Source organism: Lissotriton helveticus, chromosome 12 (genome assembly GCF_964261635.1).
Source record: "Lissotriton helveticus chromosome 12, aLisHel1.1, whole genome shotgun sequence".
NCBI classification, from domain to species: domain Eukaryota; kingdom Metazoa; phylum Chordata; class Amphibia; order Caudata; family Salamandridae; genus Lissotriton; species Lissotriton helveticus.
In genome coordinates this window covers 831410863-831430201 of record NC_136073.1, presented here as the reverse complement: position 1 = coordinate 831430201, position 19339 = coordinate 831410863, and the positions used below count along the sequence as shown (strand labels likewise).

The 19339-nt window shown below is 41.9% G+C and overlaps 1 protein-coding gene across 1 annotated transcript in view; it reads right to left on the bottom strand.

Moving 5' to 3' along the window:
* Positions 1-19339, bottom strand: part of TMPRSS9 (transmembrane serine protease 9) — a 124065-nt gene that overhangs the window by 39929 nt on the left and 64797 nt on the right. The window contains exons 9-11 of the mRNA XM_078668825.1: positions 18871-19142; positions 8580-8716; positions 7807-8224 (exon numbers count right to left, since the gene is read on the bottom strand). Coding sequence (XP_078524951.1) covers positions 7807-8224; positions 8580-8716; positions 18871-19142 — 827 coding nt within the window. The remainder of the gene's footprint in view (positions 1-7806; positions 8225-8579; positions 8717-18870; positions 19143-19339) is intronic.

Sequence of the window (19339 nt, the reverse complement as noted above, 5' to 3'; positions counted from 1 at the left end):
CTAGCACAGGCCCCACATGATTTAAACCCAGAAGGCATAGAAGACACTGTTTCAGATGAATATACTAATCACAGCAGCTGGAAAATGGCACAGATACACTACTCTGGTCCACTTGCAGCACAGAAAAAGAAGAAACTGACATCAGCACGCCAGAGGGGGCTTATATGGCTCCACTGACGTCACATCCGGAGACTACATTGTTACAGAGCCATGCAGCGACGCCCGCCCGGCGCGCGAGGGTGCTAAATGAAAGAATCTGTGGCTAGATGTCTCTATCAGATCATATACATTCCGCTGGGATGGTCCCCAGAGGTCCAGCTGATCTGGGGGAACTTTGTTTTTTATACTGGTAGCATCAGGGAGGATGTGGCTGATCGTAAGCTGATAGAGGAGGGCAAAACGACAAAGTATTTGCTATTGATTTATGGAGATTTCAATACACAACCATCTGAGGCTATCAACAGTGAGGTCCTAATGAAAGACTATCGCCTAGTTATTCTAGAGACAGCCATTTAAATCTACAAAGTAGGGCTGCGCATTCTATAATTGTCTAATAAATTATCTGCTGCACTTTATTAATGGTCGTACTGCCTCAGACAGCACTGCTATGGCGACTTTTGACAATGGGAGATTATCATTAATTGACTATATGATAGTCAATACGGCGGGGTGGGAATATGTGCGTGATATGACAGACAGTTTCCAGAAGAGTGACCACAAACCCTGTGGTACTCTATTTGAAGCTGTATGCTCTTGTGAACAACCAAGTGAGGGGTTATGGTAAGAGGTGAATAAGATGAAGTGGCCAAGTACGGAGCCATGATTATGAACACTTTGACCAATGATTATGGGGAAATTTTAGCAGCTTAGGGCCCAAAACCGTTGGTCCTATCGGAGAGAGATGGATCGCAGGGGTTAGTTGGTATGATGAAGGATGTTTTAGAATGGATTGAGTTGTTTTGTAAGCCCTAGTCCGGCGACACTGAAGCTCCCAGAGTGAAGCGCTATCGCAAAAATGTATGAGCGAGAACAAATGCAAAGAAATTGCTGCACCAAATGGCATTATAGACGGAACTGAGGGAGGCCTCGGATGACAATAATACCAGAACACTCTGGGAACTTGTAACACGGGTGGAGATGGGGCAGTATATATTCTAGAAACTGATATTGGCCCATACAAGTGGGCTCATCTTTCTGGTGCCCTATACAGAGTCAACTCCACAGGTCTGCCTGGCGTCCCGCCGATGCACGGGGATCTCTGCAAGGGTCCTTGTTCGATTGACGTCCTAGTACCAGAGGTGGAAAGAGCACTGAGTTCTGAAGAAGCATAAGGCAACAGGCCCAGACCTTGTGCCTATTGATATTTACCGCGAGGAGCCCCAATTGTGGGCCAGTGTTCTTACTAAAGTTTTCAACACAGCGCTTGCTGGAAACTCCGTCCTCAGCCTGGAGGTTGAGATCCAAAGGATCATAGGGCATAATACCAACAGCACAGCCCCTCTGAAGATACTTGTTAACCTTCATACGTATACGCTAAAGGAAAGACTACTTAGAGTAGCCTTGAAAAAGAAGGCGATTTAACATGGTTCTTTCACCTATCAGATCTGATGTTGGACGGGCTACGGTCCAGCAACAATGGGAGCGTGGGAACAAGATGTCTGAAATGAGATGACTGTCCATTTCCGTCCAATTTAAGTTTCCGGTCACACTGAAAGCTATGTGGCGGAACACGAAGCACTTCATAGAAGGAGGAGGCAGAGGAGTTAATAAGGAAGATTAAGTTAAATCCGTAATATAGCTTGAATTTAGTATGTGTTTTCCGGTTATCATATACGTCAGACTGCCTCTTGAATGACAAGCATAACTTAATTATGCTTCACTTCACTACAAAACACCAAGATCCTGGCTCAGAAGATATAGCCATCTGGAGGAGACAGACTGGCAGGAGTGCCAAGGAGCTGCTGCTGAGACCACCCATCTTCCAGAAAAAGAAAACATACGACAGAGCTTTCTCAGGAGCAGCCCCTAGAATCTGGAACTCACTCCCTCCAAATGTTAGGAAAATTACTAACACGCAACATTCAAGAGGGAAGCTAAGATTTTCCTAATGAGTAAGTTCCTCACTTAGGCAAGAAGGGACATCACCGCCACATAGTCGTGCCACAGCAGAACAACAAATGGAAGTAAATAGAAAGTCACTAATTGTACTGGGGATAACCTAGAGGCGCTATGCTTACCCAGAATCTGAATGAAAAATGCACAGATAAAGACAATTTAGATCTATTGTTATTGGACTACATTTTACAGTACAGTAGGCAAATAGAATAACATGTATGATAACCTTGAAGACAGACACTGGCTGAAATTATATTGGAATATGCACATGCCGATGTCAAGTAGTAGCTTAATATACCTCGCCATTGTAAATTTTTATGCTATAATGCTTTATAATCGTATACCTAACCTACCTTTTATCAGTATGATACGGTTTACTACATAACTTTATACCTACCTACCTCATTCTCTGAATGGTTATTCTGTGCAAGATGTATCCCTAACCTACCTATTGTTTTGTATCTGTGAAGCGCTCTGATACCCAAGGGTCATGTTCGTGCTATACAAAACTGTCTTAATAAAATAAAATAAATTAGATACTGCTCTCACTCAGCCCATTACACTGATAGATTATCTGTAGTTCAATTTTCTCCGTTAGAGTCTCTCTTCTATCTTTTCTAAACACTCATTTTCTATACTTTTTTCCTTTCTCTTTCCGCTCTACCATCCTAACGGCGAGATATATTGCGAATGGTAAAGGGTCGGGTTCTTCAGGAAGGGAAGATAAGGGTGGGAAGCACGGGGGGAATAAAAATAATCCTCAAATCACTGACCTCCATCAAATACCACAAATAGGCCTTAGGATGTACTCAGACATTGACTGATATAGTGGCAATGGATAAGACAATAAAAAATTCTATCATGGAATATCAATGGATTGCGGGAAAAGTGGATCATAGTAATCCAGGATATTAAGCATAATGAAGCCCAGATAACTATACTACAGGAGACACATTTGGAGAGTGAAGAGCTTGTTTTTCTAGGTCCATGAGGGTATTACGCTAGAACAGCTTGGAGCTGCAAAGGGGGTGGCAATTATCATTAAAAAAATAAAACCAGATCTGAAACTTTTAGATTATTGGACGATGCATCAGGAAGACGTCTGCTTGCAAATTTGGCAGTTGGCAGGCTAGAGTTTATCTGCTGTGGCTACTATGGCCCAAACACAGACGACCCCCAAATACTTAAATAGAAACGTTTGGAAGTCAACCTATCAGTTCTATTTGGGGGCAACTTCAATGTATTCCTTAATGAGGCTTTGGACAGAAAGTCTAACTATAAGGGGAGTCCAATGAAGAAAATGAGATTAAAAGTCGCCGACATGAAGGAACTTGGGAAATGTAAAGTCTTCACATATTTTAGTAAGAAGTATGGCTCCTGCTCTCTGATCAATCTCTTTCTCCTAGATAACTCCTTTTTAGATCCAGCACAAGCCGTGGTCCATCATCTGGCTTCTATTTCAGACCACGGGGCAATCACCCTATCAGTCTCCTTCCTGACCCTGAGGGCAAGACCAAGGTGGACGCTGAATAGAACTCTTAAAAGATCAAGGGATACTTCGTGAATTATCCATTCAGAACCAATTCTATTTTAAAGAAAGTTTGGGTTCCACTGTGTGGGACAGTTATAAGGCATACATGCCGGGGATTTTAATAAAGGTGGCGCCAACAAACTACTGAAAAGCATGTATAAAGGAGGAGGAGTTTCTGCAGGCTTTGGCTCTAAAAAGAAGGAAAGTACAAGAAAATGCCCCCTTTTATGGCCAAACTCGACCAACTACTCACTGAGCAGGCTCAAAATTAATAGAAGACATCTCTACAAGACATCTCTCGATAAGTGGAAAGTCAGCAAGCTACAACATTTTGACTATAGGGACAACTGCAGCAAACTGTTGCCATGGAAAACAAGATCTGACAATCCCCAGAACCATATTGACATAATAGAACAAGCGGGAACAGCAGCAAAGCTCAACACGACTGCAGCGATCAAGAAGGAGTTGGCCAGTATTAAGAACTAGTGCCTGACCATGAGAAGATTAAGAGTTGGCTCATTGAAAAAGATATTCCCTCAACTCAAAATTCTATGACAGCAGAGTTCACGGAAGAAGAGATCATTGCCCAAATAAGGTCACTAAAAAGCAGGACAGGGGCAGGCCCAGACACAATACCCGCTGAGTTTTATAAATTGTCGGCACAAGATGTTGCCCCCCTGTTGAGCTCATTGTTTAATCAAACCTATCACCACTGTTGCCTCAGCCCAGGAAGCTGGTGGTTGTTGACAGTCGTAATGATATTAAAACCAGGAAAATAAGTTGCCTTGTATTACTCTGTGGCAGGGAGGCATGCCCTGGGGGGATTCTGGCACATTCCTACTTTTACTAACATTGGCAGACCTGGGATGGCATCAGAATTGTACGCCTCCCCACTAGAGGCGCAACAAGGAGAAATATCTTAATTTCCTCTCATTGTTTCCTCTTGCTAAGTGTGCTGCATCATTAGAAAGAGTCAAATAACTCTGAGTTGTCCCTTCCTGCACAAAAACAATCCTACCTGCAATGCAGGCACCCTTGCAACATGATGCCAAGTTGCTTTCATTGGCGCTAGGCAGACAAAAGTGCGCTGACACTAGGAAAGGACAGAAACGCGCCATAGGATGGGAAATACGGTGCATTCCTGCTCTCTCTCGCAGCGCAGGAAGGTGGTTTGCTGCATTGCATGCATTTTTTTTATAAATGTAGGCCTGAATGTTTATCTACCTTAACTATCTTCGGTAATGTCACCTTCACTTCCACAATCCCTTCATTTCCCCCGTTCCTTTATCACCTCTTGCTTATTTAATTCTTCCCCATCTTTAACGCCGACTTACTCAGTTGCTCTGCTAAATCTAGCCCCTGTGCTTCATCTGTTGCTCTTTCATTATTTCTGCTATTTGCCATGGTCTACGGCATTCTCTGCTTTCCTTCTTCAGGCTATACTCTATTCTATTAATTCTAATAAAGCGGCCAATCTTCTACATCTTATACTTTTTAAACCAGCTGTTTCTTAACCTGTGGTGCACCGACCCCAGGTGTCTGCAACACATACTCAGGGAGTCCGTGACTGTTCAGAAAATTAAATATTAACCTATTAAAACAGTATATTTAAATAAAGAAGGACAATGTAATTTTTTTAATGACCTTAACTTAAAGGCTAAAAATTAAGGTGGTATCATCAGAGTGATATACGGGAGCAGTGCAGGTTTAGATTTTTCTTATATTTGTAAAGTAGATAAAATATTTCATAATTTGCGTATTTGTTTGAGGAATGCTTGTATCTGTATTTTTGTGTATTGATTTGCAGTTCAAGTCATCAATATTGCTTAGGTCCGTATTCCCGGCTTCAAGTAATGAATCGTTGGGGGTCCCCGGATTCCAGTAATGATTATGTGGGGTCTACAGATGTCAAAAGGTTAGGAACTACTGGTTTAAACTATGGCCATCGTTCTCCTGTCACTGGAATTATACAGCAATTGAAAACCAAATTATTTAGTAGGGTAGACTAAATTATGAGGCTAGAAGAGGAAAATTATTCATCACATTGTGTATCGGTGTAGCACACAGCGAACCAGTATTTGCTATTTTGACATTTTAGCCCACATTAACACTGTCTGGGCAAGTTTGGGATATGAATACATCAATCAGGAACTGAGAGATGACGGACCAGTTAACCTTTCCAAGTGTCTGACACAGTTCACACCACATACTGCATATTTTTATAACTTCCAATTCATTTAAGCCAGAATTAGTTTATTTGTTGATACTCGCAGTGGATGATGGATTTCTTTTTAGGTCGAGCATTCTAGACCTCTTGTATATACTTTAGTATATACTTATATAATTTTTGAGACCTTGTATATACTTTAGTATATACTTATATACTTTAGTATATACTTGTAGGTCTATGTACTTTGTGGGCTCTGGAGATCAGCCCTAGGACTTGTCTGCTTCCGCTTAGGAACTTTTTTTTCTGTTCAACTGCCTATGTTTAACTGTCTTGATAGAAAACAACCAGCAGAGGTCAGTAAAGTACCAGAATTGTTTTCTGCTGAGTGACTTTTTTTTCTATTTTTCTGGCAACTGCCTCTATTTAACTTTCTTGATAGAAAACGACCAGAAGAGGTCAGTAAAATACCAGAATTACTTTAGCATTCTCTAGATTCCAGTCCATAGAAATTGTCTTCCACAAGCACCCGTAGACAATAATATTTTTTTCAAATCTTGTATTTTCAGTGATATGACCACCGAATGCCCTGATTTTATATTAAAAACAGAGCTTTGGACTATACTATTTCCCGCTGAAAGGCAATATTTCTCTCCATGTGTTCCCATACCTGGTGTGTCACGTTGTTTGGTGCTTACTTTCCATCCTTGTTAAATAACAGTAGATGTTTCAGCACCCAGGCTAATGTGCTGCATAGCTAAATACATATAAGTACCCAAAGGAGAGACTGATTGCATTGCAAATACTTGTTTTTTGTGTGTGGAGTTTTATATAGCTCAAACATGACCCGAAGGTATCCGAGAGCTTTACATGAGCACCAGTTACATTACAGATGGACACACTCATTTTTGTTAGGCACGGGGAGATTTAGTGATTTGCCCAGAATCACAGAGTGTTGAGCGTCCCTGCCGAGACTCGAACCCAGTTCCCCAACTCTGAGGTCAACCGCCCTAGCCGTTAGGCTACAGCAAGTGAATAATCCTTAATTATCCAGAAAATGCTGTAGCGGCAGAAATGCCTGATTTCAGTGACATTGCCAATTATATTGTTTCTTCCATTTTCTTTCTAAGCTCTGAGAAAATCATTACAACTCGCTGTCCTACTAAGGTACCAAGTCTATCCTATGCGTGCCTCAGGCGCTTTTGGGCTGCTCACTCTATGGTAATCGCATTTCTTCTGGTTAATTCTCAAACCTTTACCTGGCACATCAAGCTATTACCTTGTATTGCTCTTCTTGTTCTTACCTCATTACATTGACCTTGATCATTATCCTCATTTTCCTCTATATATTTTTTAAATGTCTTGTATGGCACTGTGTTGGGTTTCCTCCAACAACACTGATCCTTCATATGCGGTGTCTTGCTGGTGCTACATAAATACAATGAAATGAAAGACCATGTCGCCATAATGGATATGGTTTAGGCGATGGAACAAAAGACCCAAAACCTTCCTTCATAGAACACAGAGTATAACCATTCACGCAATTCTTTGTCATGCTGTTTCAGTTGTGAAGTAATGAGAGTTGGTTCTCACACCACCTACTTCACACACTGAACACCGCAGTAGGGAAACCACTTACCCTACAAACTAAGTTATCAACACGTAATGGACCTGGACTCAGGAGTGTGATATATATACTAACTCTTAAACACATGCACAGATCTCGTCAGGTCTACACACAATTTGTTTCCCAAGAAATTGCAAAAAAATGCACCTTACAAAAAACATGTAAAGTAACAATTCAAGAGCTCACAGCAGAGAGCATTTGTTGCTTATCGAGTTGCACAAACCAATTCTATTGATTAGGGGTATGACATCTTCATTAAGTAACACCCTTAATATTTCATGGGGTCGGCGGCGACCATGTACAACATAACTTTTTGGAAAGGTATATATTTTCTCAATAAGGAATACTTTTTGATGTGTAATTTACCTCTGGGCTGTGTGGGCCGTGCTGGCTCTGTAGTTTGTCGTGTTGGCCTTGTTGTGCGGGTGGTTCTTGTTGTTGTGGTCCTGCTGGTACTCGTAGTGGTGGTGGCTCTGGTTGTCCTCCTTGTTGTTTTCCTGGTGGTGGTAGGCTTGGTGGTGGTGGTGGTAGTAGTTGTAGGAGTGGTGGTGGTGGTCCTACTGGCAATGCTAGTTGGGAGAGAGGTTTTTGGGGTGAGTAAGCTGCCTTCGGTGGCCCTGAGGATGGGGGAGATGGTATCCAGGATCCAGTCTTTGAGTTTGGACACCCTGGAGTACACACCTGGCTTTTTGGCTTGAGCACATCCAATCCCCCAGCTCACGATCCCTGCCAGAACAAACACTCCAGGACTTTCTTCGCATGCCAGGGGGCCACCAGAGTCACCCTAAGGAAGACCAACATGTCAAGTTGTAGAATCCAATCAAACACAAGCAACAGAAAGGCTTAAAGATAGGGATGGGCAGTGATATTCTACTCATCCCTCTCTGGACCACAGAGCAAAGCTTACTACATACAATCACATAAGAGGTGGAGTTCCAGAGGTGGTGCCTGAAAATTTTCCTCATTAGGTGTTAACCAAAATGTGACTTCAAATATTAAAATATATTGTTTTTCTTGATAGGATCCTGGTCACCGTAGTGATCCTTTTACTTTCACTCCCTGTTCTGCATCAGTCTGGTGGAGGATTACTGAAAGCATGATTGCACATCCTTTTTTGTCTTTGAATAGACACTCATTACCTGGCATGAATCCACTTTCCCATCGATGAAGCCTGCACATATCATCCGATCAGTGATGGAGAAGTTATAGAGAATGTTGCATATTTTCTGGTCAATGATACCGACAGAAGCCTTCTGCAGCACATCGGGCTTGGCCACTGCAGCAAGAACACAAGAACATGATAAATACAATATGTTCCCAAGGTATGTCATCATCTTTCTGAAATAAGAAGACAGATCCACCCCCCTGACTTGTCCGCCCTTTGAACATGGACACTTTTAGTTTGGATCGACATCCTGGATATTCCTTGTATAAAGTCCCAGATTTAGTAACAGTTTGCACCGGTTTTGTGTTTATTTTGTAACACAAAACCAACACAAAATGTTATGTTGGGATATATACTACAGTTTCTCGAATTAACGTAAAGCTGTGCTATAAGCTGCTTTGCATCAATGAGGCATTCCATGGGTGGTGCTTGGTAGTTCCTAGGCAACCACAGGTGTTTTTTTTACGCAAATCCTTCTCTACAAACATTCATAAACATGGATTTGCACCAAAATCCTAAGCTTCCATGAGGCAGGCGCAACGAGGAGAAATGGTTTTATTTCAACTCATTTCTCATGCATGCGCACATACAAAGCAGAAAAAGTGTTAAAGGATAGTGTGCGTTCAGTAAAAAAATATATATATTCTTTACGGAAAGCACCCACTCTTGCATAATGGCGCAAAGGTGTATGCATTTCTATTGGCTCCTGGCAGTCAAACATACGCCAGACCAGAGAGAAGAAAACAGCACCACATCTTAGTAGATGGTCCGGTTCTCTCCCTTTCACGCAATACAGTACCTTCAGTTGCTGCCCTGCATTTCATTACTCTTGAGTATATCTGGGCCAAATTATGTTGTTAAGGAAGTCATCACATACCGATATACAGACAAGTTATTGAAATTCTGGATTTCTTGTGAAATGAACACTAGTCAGAGTAATTGCAAGGATATTTCACTCTAATTTCTGAGCGGTCATGGGTGGTTGTTTGTCAGAATACTGTGCATAAAAATATGGTTCTGCAAAAATGTTGTAGCCAGAGTGTCAGTTACCAGAATATTATGATAGTAAGGATCAATAATTAAGTACTGTTCTTAACTCTACATCTAAATTTCTTGTCAAGGTGTGTGTGTGTAAATATATATATATATATGCATGTATATGTATGTATATATATATATATATATATATATAGATAGATAGATAGATAGAGAGAGAGAAGAATACTGAAACTATGCATAGCTTTCCATCTTTGACTTCACAATATTGGGAAAGGAGATGTTCGGACTACAGTGTATTTGTAGGATGATAATTGGAACAATATTTTGGTACAATACCTTCATATGTATTTTTCATGTAGCATACTTGTCTGCATGTTCAGCCTACAGCATCACAGATCTATGTGCATATCAACATTGGGAAATTAAAACAATGTTCTAGGTGCCAATGGATGGATAAATGAATGGCTGGGTTGTGGACCCAACCACCCTCCCTGTGTATGTTTGTCCCAACAGGTACCACAAGACCTTCTGAAATAAAGGACTAATACGTTGCTTATCTTTCACTTCTCATTATATCAAGAAATTCTTATATAGCAAGAATACCCACTTTTAAACACCCACTGTCTTCACCACGGTCCTGAAGAAAGCCCACATGACCTGACAAGGCAACAAAGGGATGAAACATGTCGACTTTTTTAAACCACGAATCACTGAGTGCGTAAGAATCATAATCATTCACTACACGCACAATTCATAGTCTTATTGACAATATACCCGAATCCAGACCCAATAATGAAAGAATCTGGCTGTCCGGGTATTTTTAAATAAACTTCACTGATCACTACTGCTTTTAACTAAGGGTACAAACCTCCGGGTGGAGGTTGCATATCAACTAACCCAATGATTATGCACTCACGTGACTGAACAGCGGAGAACCAAGATATACCGCTCTTCCGACCCACCCTACACGTGCATGAGGGTTTTTTATTTTGGACACTCTGTACAAGACCTGTATACCCTGGTTATGCAGGACAAGTGATCCTTCCCCATTTGATTTATATGGGTTGTGGATGGCCAGATGGATGAATGGATGGAGATATGGATGGATAGTTTCCTTAAAACAAACAAGGGTCAAGAACACCATCTAAATACCACCCTGTAATTTACTTGATGGCAGGTGCTGTTTCACATAATAGCATAGGGGCCCAGTCATTCTATATATGACCTCAGACCAAATAGTCATACGTACAACTAATTTTTTCTAACACTACACAACACACAGACAATCCCGGAGACGCATTCTGTCATAGCAAAAATCTACTGTTTACATTAGCCAGACACATATGAACATAACACTGACCATTGTCAAAGATAGCTCTCACATGGCAAGGATTAACAAAATAACCCATAAAATCAAAATGATTCTTTGAGGATTTTTCTCCCTTACAATAGACACTTTATAGTGTGGATCCTACACGCAAGATAAAATAATCTTGCCTGCACATGCTTCCCATTTGTCCTATGTGCAATCCATGATATAATACTTACGGGTCTCGTTGGGGTCAAATCACAACACATTAAATACGAGTAAATAACACACTGCCACCTCTTTTAAATATACCAAGCCACTTTACCACTGCTTTCAGTGATCACTGCAGGTGCATTTGGAGAGTATTATGTGGCACCACTGTGCATCATAGAAGTTTTAAGCTACTATATATCACTCTAAATTAGTCTATTTATATAATTTTTCCAGCCTTGAGAAAGCTCTAAGCACACTGCCAAATAGGGCAAAATACGTGCAGATTGAACCTTGTAAAATCATCGACTGAACATTGTAAACCTTGGAATCCCTAATGGAAGGTGGGATGAAGGATTGTCTAACGAAACTGGAATTCTGCATGAATTCATCGCTGATATTAACAATTATTTTGTATTAAAAATTACTGACTTTTTTCAAATAATTGTCGTGTTGTCCAGAAAAATATATGAACAGCGTCCTGTTTTTTGTACTGATATGTTACTTAATCATTTTAAGATTGCTGCTGGGACACATGTTCTTATTTTCAATGGGGAGGAAAGGCACTCTGGGGGCCATCATTGCATAAGGTACACAACAAAGAAACAAGCTTCATACAACAAGACACCATATTCAAGACACTACCAAGAAGCCTGCTATCGCATGACAATGCAGGAGGCAGATCTTTTTTGGATTGTGTCAGACCCTGTGCAGTATGTTTGAGATCCATCAAAACACATGTCTTTACAAGCAAAGCACGGAACGCTTGTCTAGATGGACTTTGGAGTCTTCAATGACCCTGCTTAAGAGCTCTCAGTGGAGTAACTATACCAGTGCATTTATTTTTGTTCTGTTGTGTAATAGTCTTAGAATAGTCCTTTGTTCAAGGCATATGAGCCGAGATAATGCCAGCCTGCATCTCCCGGATATCTCAACTAAAAGGTGTGCAGAATTGAAAATCAAATCTCTGTTGTATGTCACTAGCATCCAGCCTGTAACATGTGTTGTAAAATAAGGAAAATGCTACTTACCAGTATGCATCTGTTCTTGGCATGTAGAGCTGCAGAGTCCTACACTTAGCATTAGATCGCCACCTGGTGTTGGGCTCAGATGATTGCAGGTTGCTGTCTTCTTGGAAGAAGTCTTTGTAGTCACGAGATAGGTGACTCCTCCCTTGGACTATACTGCGCATGGTCATCGACTCCATCCTCAGATTGTTTTTGTCCGCCAATGGGTTCGGATGAAAGTTCTCCTCTCCGGCTAGAAAAACTTTTCCAGCAACTTCGAAGCGTAAAAACTTTATACAAACAATATCGACATCGAATAGACTACTTTCGACACCATCAGCTACATTCCGGTGCGTTAACGCGGGCCATTGGGCCTATCGGTGCCGTACGGCCTACGCCTCATGGACAGAACTCCATTCAAGAGTTTCCCTCAGACGCCCCGCCTTCAGGCTCGGCTCCGACGAAAACGACTATGCCTTCCGGTGCCTCGGCACCGACCAAGCCACACGTGCCAATTCCACCTCTTCCATCATCACCGAAGCACACACATCCTTCGACACCGAAGGATTCTTTGACACCGAAGCCAAAACACCCTTCAGTGCCCAAAGACAAAGATCCTTCGGCACCCAAACCTAAAGATGCACCAGTGCCGAAGCCAAAAACTGTACCGGATCCACAAAAAGCTCCGGCTCCGAAACCTTCCGATTCCAAGAATAAAAATGGAAAGCCAGCGTCTGATGCCTCAAAGCCAACAAGACCTGCTTCCACTCAAAAAACTCCAACCTCGGTACCAAAGACTCCAAGGCCTGATTCAAAGGCCCCTAAACCCTCTAACAAGCCTACCAAGCCAAAACCACCTTCGGCACCGAAAAATTTGCCACGGGACTCTGTAATGCCTCCTACAGCAAAAAACACAAAACAACCTCCATCGACACCGAAAAAAATCGACGCCCAAGAAGGTTGTAGAGGAAGAAGAACTCTTTAGACCAGATCATAAACAAAAGAAGGTCTATATCAACCCAAAAACTGGACATGTGGAAGCTATTCCTCACAATAAGAGACCAGCAGACACGCCACTTCTACCTGTGGTTCCTGCCAAAAAGGACTGTGCAACTTCTCCAATGCACCCTTCCTCTCCTTTACCTTCTTTCTCCCCTATTCCTCCTTCCTTTTCACAGTTTCTCCTGTTCAATCTCCTGCATCATCACACCACACTGATGATGAGTATGATATAGGTGGGGGGATGACACACCAGACACACACACATACCCTGTAGATGAAGGTATCAACCCAGATACATATCCTACAGATGAAGATATATATGAGTACCCACCAAATAATGAGCCTGACATTCCTGATCCTCAGTCCTACCCAACGAAACCTTCCCCTCCGGAAGATAGCATTGGGTTTAATCACCTCTTAAATAGAGCTGCCCTTTACCACGGGGTTACAATGCACTCTGATACCATTCAGGAGGATTTTTTACTAGACACATTTGAGCAGTCACAAAGGTCTACACAAATACTACCCATGATCAAAGGAGTCATTAAACATGCTCCGGAAATATTTAAAGACCCTGTGCGTTGTAGAGTGTTAAATCCAAGAATAGAAAATAAATATAGACCAGCACCATCTGATCCAGCCTATATTAAGGGACATCTGCCACTAGACTCCCTAGTAGTGTCCAATGCACGGAAAAGAGCTAATTCCCAGACTTCTGGTGACATGCCCCCTCCTGACAAAGAATCCAAGGTTATTGATGCATCAGGCAAACGGATTGCTGTGCAGGCTACAAATATATGGCGCATAGCAAATACACAAGCCCTGCTCTCACGCTATAACAGGGCTTACTACGATCAATTGGAAAAACTGTTAGAGCACCTCCCAGATCAATACAAAGATCAGGCAACAGAGCTCATACAAGAAGGCAAATTAATATCCAATGCCTCAATTAAATGTGCATTAGATGTAGCTGACACAGCATCCAGAGCAGTCAATACTAGTGTTATACTCAGATGACATGCGTGGTTACGCATTTCCGGGTTTAAGACGGAGGTGCAGACTACCATCTTGAACCAGCCTTTCAATCAAAACCAATTGTTTGGGCCGGAAGTAGACACTACACTAGAAAAAATGAAAAAGGACACAGACAAGTCTATGGGAGCATTACAATCCACACAGACTAGAAGTTCTTTTTGCCGCTCCTTTTATAGATGAGGCTCCAAGCAAACCGGTGCAGATACATCATCATCTTTCAAGACGCACACACAGACTTCCTCTAACAAAGGCTACTTTAGAGGAGGATACAGAGGCAATAATAATAAGGGAAGAGGTAGAAGTAACAACAACCACACCTCTTCCACTCCCAAACAGTGACTTCCCTCTGCTTCCCCTACAGCATTCCACTCCTGTGGGGGGCAGATTATCACAGTTCCTACATGTCTGGAATTCCATCACAACAGAAAGGTGGGTGAGACAGATTATCCAACATGGCTACTGCCTAGAACTCACAGCAACCCCCCCAAACATACCACCCAGGCAGCGTCCAATTTCTACAGACCATCTGACTCTGCTTCAACAGGAAGTTCTAGCCCTTCTATAAAAGGATGCTATTCAATTAGTTCCTTTAGAAGAACAGGGAACAGGAGTTTACTCCCTGTACTTTCTAATCCCCAAGAAGGACGGGACACTATGGCCAATTCTCGACCTCAGGCCCCTCAACCATTACATACAATCAGATCATTTTCACATGATCACTCTGCAACAAGTACTCCCACTACTACAACAAGGTGATTTTCTTTCAACACTAGACCTAAAGGACGCCTATTTTCACATTCCTATACATCCTGCTCACAGGAAGTATTTAAGGTTTGTCATACAAGGACAGCACTATCAGTTCAAAGTCCTTCCATTCGGGGTCACAACAGCACCACGAGTGTTCACAAAGTGCTTAGCAGTAGTAGCAGCACATCTCAGAAGACAACAGATACATGTCTTCCCTTACCTCGAGGATTGGCTCATAAAAGCAAGATCATTCAGTCAATGTGTCCAACACACAAATCAGACAATTCAAACATTGCACAACTTGGGGTTCACAATAAACTACACCAACTCGCTCATGCAGCTTCGCATGCGCATCAGTACCTAGGAGCTACAATAGACACATCTATAGCTCTAGTGTATCCCAGTCCAGCCAGGATACAGAGCATTCAGACCGTAGTCTCCATTTTTCAACACCAGCAGTCTCTCCAAGCCAGAGTATTCATGAGACTAATAGGCATGATGGCATCTTGCATCTTCATAGTTCCACATGCAAGACTGCAAATGCGCCCATTACAAGAATGTCTAGCACAACAGTGGAATCAGGCTCAAGGTCAGCTCACAGACCTGGTGTTGGTAGACAGCCGTACATATCGCTCTCTGCAATGGTGGAACACCAAAAACTTGACAAGAGGACGGCCATTCCTCGAGCCTGTTCCACAGATAGTGCTCACGACAGATGCATCCCTCACAGGATGGGGAGCCCATCTCTTACATTATACCACACAAGGCCAATGGAACAACCAACAAAGACTGTTCCATATCAACCACCTAGAGCTGCTAGCAATTTTCCTAGCACTCAAAACGTTTCAATTGCAAGTACAAAACAAAGCTGTCTTAATCCGGACGGACAATATGACAGCCATGTACTATATACAAAAACAGGGGGGACACACTCTCTGCAACTTTCCCAGCTCGCGCAGAACATTTGGAGATGGGACACTCCTCAAAACATACAACTGGCAGTAGAACACCGTCCAGGAATTCACAAACAGATAGCAGATCTGTTGAGTCGGCAGTCACAACAGATTCATGAGTGGGAAATACATCCACAAGTTCTTCAGCCATTCTTCCAAATGTGGGTGCATCCACAGATAGATCTGTTTGCCACCCACGAAAATGCAAAATGCCCAACCTTCGCCGCCAGGTTTCCACACCCACGTTCGGAAGGAAATGCGATATGGATGAACTGGTCAGGCAGATTTGCGTACGCTTTTCTGCCTCTCCCACTCATTCCACTAGCAGTGCGCAAACTCAGACAGCAGTCTCTCAAACTAATACTAGTAGCTCCCACATGGGCACGTCAGCCATGGTTCACCACACTACTAGATTGCTCGCTGGTTCCACATCAAAAGTTATAGCTCACACTCTCCCTGTTAACACAGAACCATGGAGAAATAAGACACCCAGAACCAAGCCAACTGAATTTGGCGATCTGGCTCCTGAAGTCTTAGAGTTTGTTACTTAAACCTACCACCGGACTGTATGAACATCATTAAAGAAGCTAGAAAACCCACTACCAGAGCGTGTTATGCCGCTAAGTGGAAAAGATTTGCAATATATTGTAACAATAATCACATTGATCCACTGGATGCTTCCATACAAAATATCATTTGTTACCTTTTGCATCTGCAAAGGTCCAATTTAGCTTATTCTTCCATACGCCTGCATCTTGCAGCAATTGCAGCCTGTTTACAGAATAGGCAACATCTATCTCTCTTCAGAGTACCTGAAATTAAAGCATTCATCGAAGGATTAAAACGAATAATCCCACCTAGGTTACCACCTGCTCCTGTATGGAACCTGAACATTGTCCTTACAAGACTCATAGGACCCCCTTTCGAGCCTTTACACAAATGTGAATTGCAATTCCTAACATGGAAAACTGCTTTCCTTGTTGCCATCACCTCTCTCAGAAGAGTTAGTGAAATACAAGCATTCACAATACAAGAACCATTTTTTCAAATACACCCTAGTAAAGTATTTCTTAGGTCTAATCCAAAATTTCTGCCAAAGGTTATCACTCCTTTTCATCTTAACCAATCTGTAGAGCTACCTGTGTTTTTCCACAACACAGACTCTTTTGCAGAAAGGGCCATACACAGCTTAGATGTTAAAAGAGCTCTGTTATACTATACAGATAGGACTAAATCCTTTAAAAAGACAAAACAATTATTTGTATCTTTCTCTCCTCCACACAAAGGCAACCCCATCTCTAAGGGGGGGATTGCCAGGTGGATTGTAAAGTGAATACAAATATGCTACCAAAAAGCTAAACGCACACTAATAATTCCTCCTAGAGCGCACTCCACTCGCAAACTAGGAGCCTCTATGGGTTTCTTAGGAAATATACCACAAGAGGACATATGCAAGGCAGCAACATGGTCTACACCACACACCTTCACTAAACACTATTGTGTTGATGTGCAGGCCAAGCAGCAAGCTGCGGTGGGCCAAGCTGTCCTTAGAACACTGTTTCAAACTACTGCAATGGATACAAGCGACCACCGCTAGGGAAGACACTGCTGCACAATCGATGCTAAGTGTACACTCTGCAGCTCATATGCCTCGAACGGAAAATGCTACTTAGCAATATGCATCTGTTCTTGGCATGTAGAGCTGCAGAGTCGTACACGCCCTCTCGCCTCCCAGGCACTTGAATCAACTCCAGTTCTCATCTTACTTAGATGCACACGCATGGACATCCTTTCTCTTTACTTTTACTAACTCCATCATTTCCCATCATGGCGAAAAACAATCTGAGGATGGAGTCGATGACCATGCGCAGTATTGTCCAAGGGAGGAGTCACCTATCTCGTGACTACAAAGACTTCTTCCAAGAAGACAACAACCTGCAATCATCCGAGCCCAACACCAGGTGGCGATCTAATGCTAAGTGTACGACTCTGCAGCTCTACATGCCAAGAACAGATGCATACTGGTAAGTAGCATTTTCCTTATTTTACAACATATGTTACAGGCTGGATGCTAGTGACATACAACAGAGATTTGATTTTCAATTCTGCACACCTTTTAGTTGAGATATCAGGGAGATGCAGGCTGGCATTCTGGCCAGATATTCAAGCCCATATGCAGCCACCTCTAGACTTTAGTGGATTATTTTGAGCTAAGTCTCTGTAAGAGAACTTGAAGAGGAGGATGCCCACTAAATGACTGCACCAACCACACTAACCCATAAGGTTATAGCCTCATGCATGAAGTGAGACTCTTGTGGTGGAACATTACTAAACTCAGATTATGAATATAAAATGTCTATGGAGACATACAAAACGAAATACAAGAGCATGTGGAAAAATGAGAGTTTATCATGGAGATATGTTATATTTATTTTTAAAGGGCATTTTCAAAAGGCTGCCAATGGAGGAGCGACTGCACAAATCTAACAGATAATGTAATATTTGTAACCATTGCATATTAATATGTATTTCATCCAATAAGGAAAGAGTGTTTCATAATTAAATATTGTTTCAGTCTAAATTTGATTTCAGAGATAGAGAAAGAAAATTTGAACTACTTGCAAGCTGTCCCAAAATGATCTACACTATATCTTGGATTGTAATTATTACAGTCAATTCAACAACACTATGAACTTTATAAAAGTGTAATTCTGATATGCCATTTGTGCTTTAGAATAATATATCAAATAATAATTGAAGGGTCAACTTAAAACACTCAAAAAGAGATAAAATAACCCTTTGAAGCAGTTATCTTCCAATTATACATTTTAAGCTATAAGTATGGCTGTGTACTGTTTTTATGTCTTGTATCCTATTGTGTATTAAACAGTAAAGTAATAAATAGCCATTCTATACGTAATAATATTTGTAAAAATACTAGAGGAGTTGGTTTCCAATTACTTGCCACGCACCACTTCATCTCATTACAAAGGGTTTGCTCACCGTTGCCTTCCTTGACATTGCCCCACCCGGAGATCATACACTTCCACCCAGCAGGCAGCTTCTGGATGTTTGATGGCAGGCACAGCGGTTGGATGTACTTGCTGAAGATCAAGGTCTTCTGCAGTTCTAGCACAGCCACATCGAAGTCCAAGGTTGCTGGGCTATAGTATGGGTGTGGGATCACTCTCCTGATGCCAGCCTTGACAGTACTCCCATCAGTTCCGCTTAAGGAAGTTGTGCCAATGTACGCACTGACATACTCCGGCTTTGTACTATGGATAGAGAAACATTCCATGAATCAAACATCATCAACGTCTGACAACTTCTGTATTGTTGCTTTTACACTTAGAAAGGATAATTTAATGTTTTTCCTGCAGTAGATTACTTTCTCTTCTTACCCAATCCCTGTAGGTAGCCAAGCTTAAATGCTTTCCATGACTCAATGAGCATTGACTATATAAAACAATGT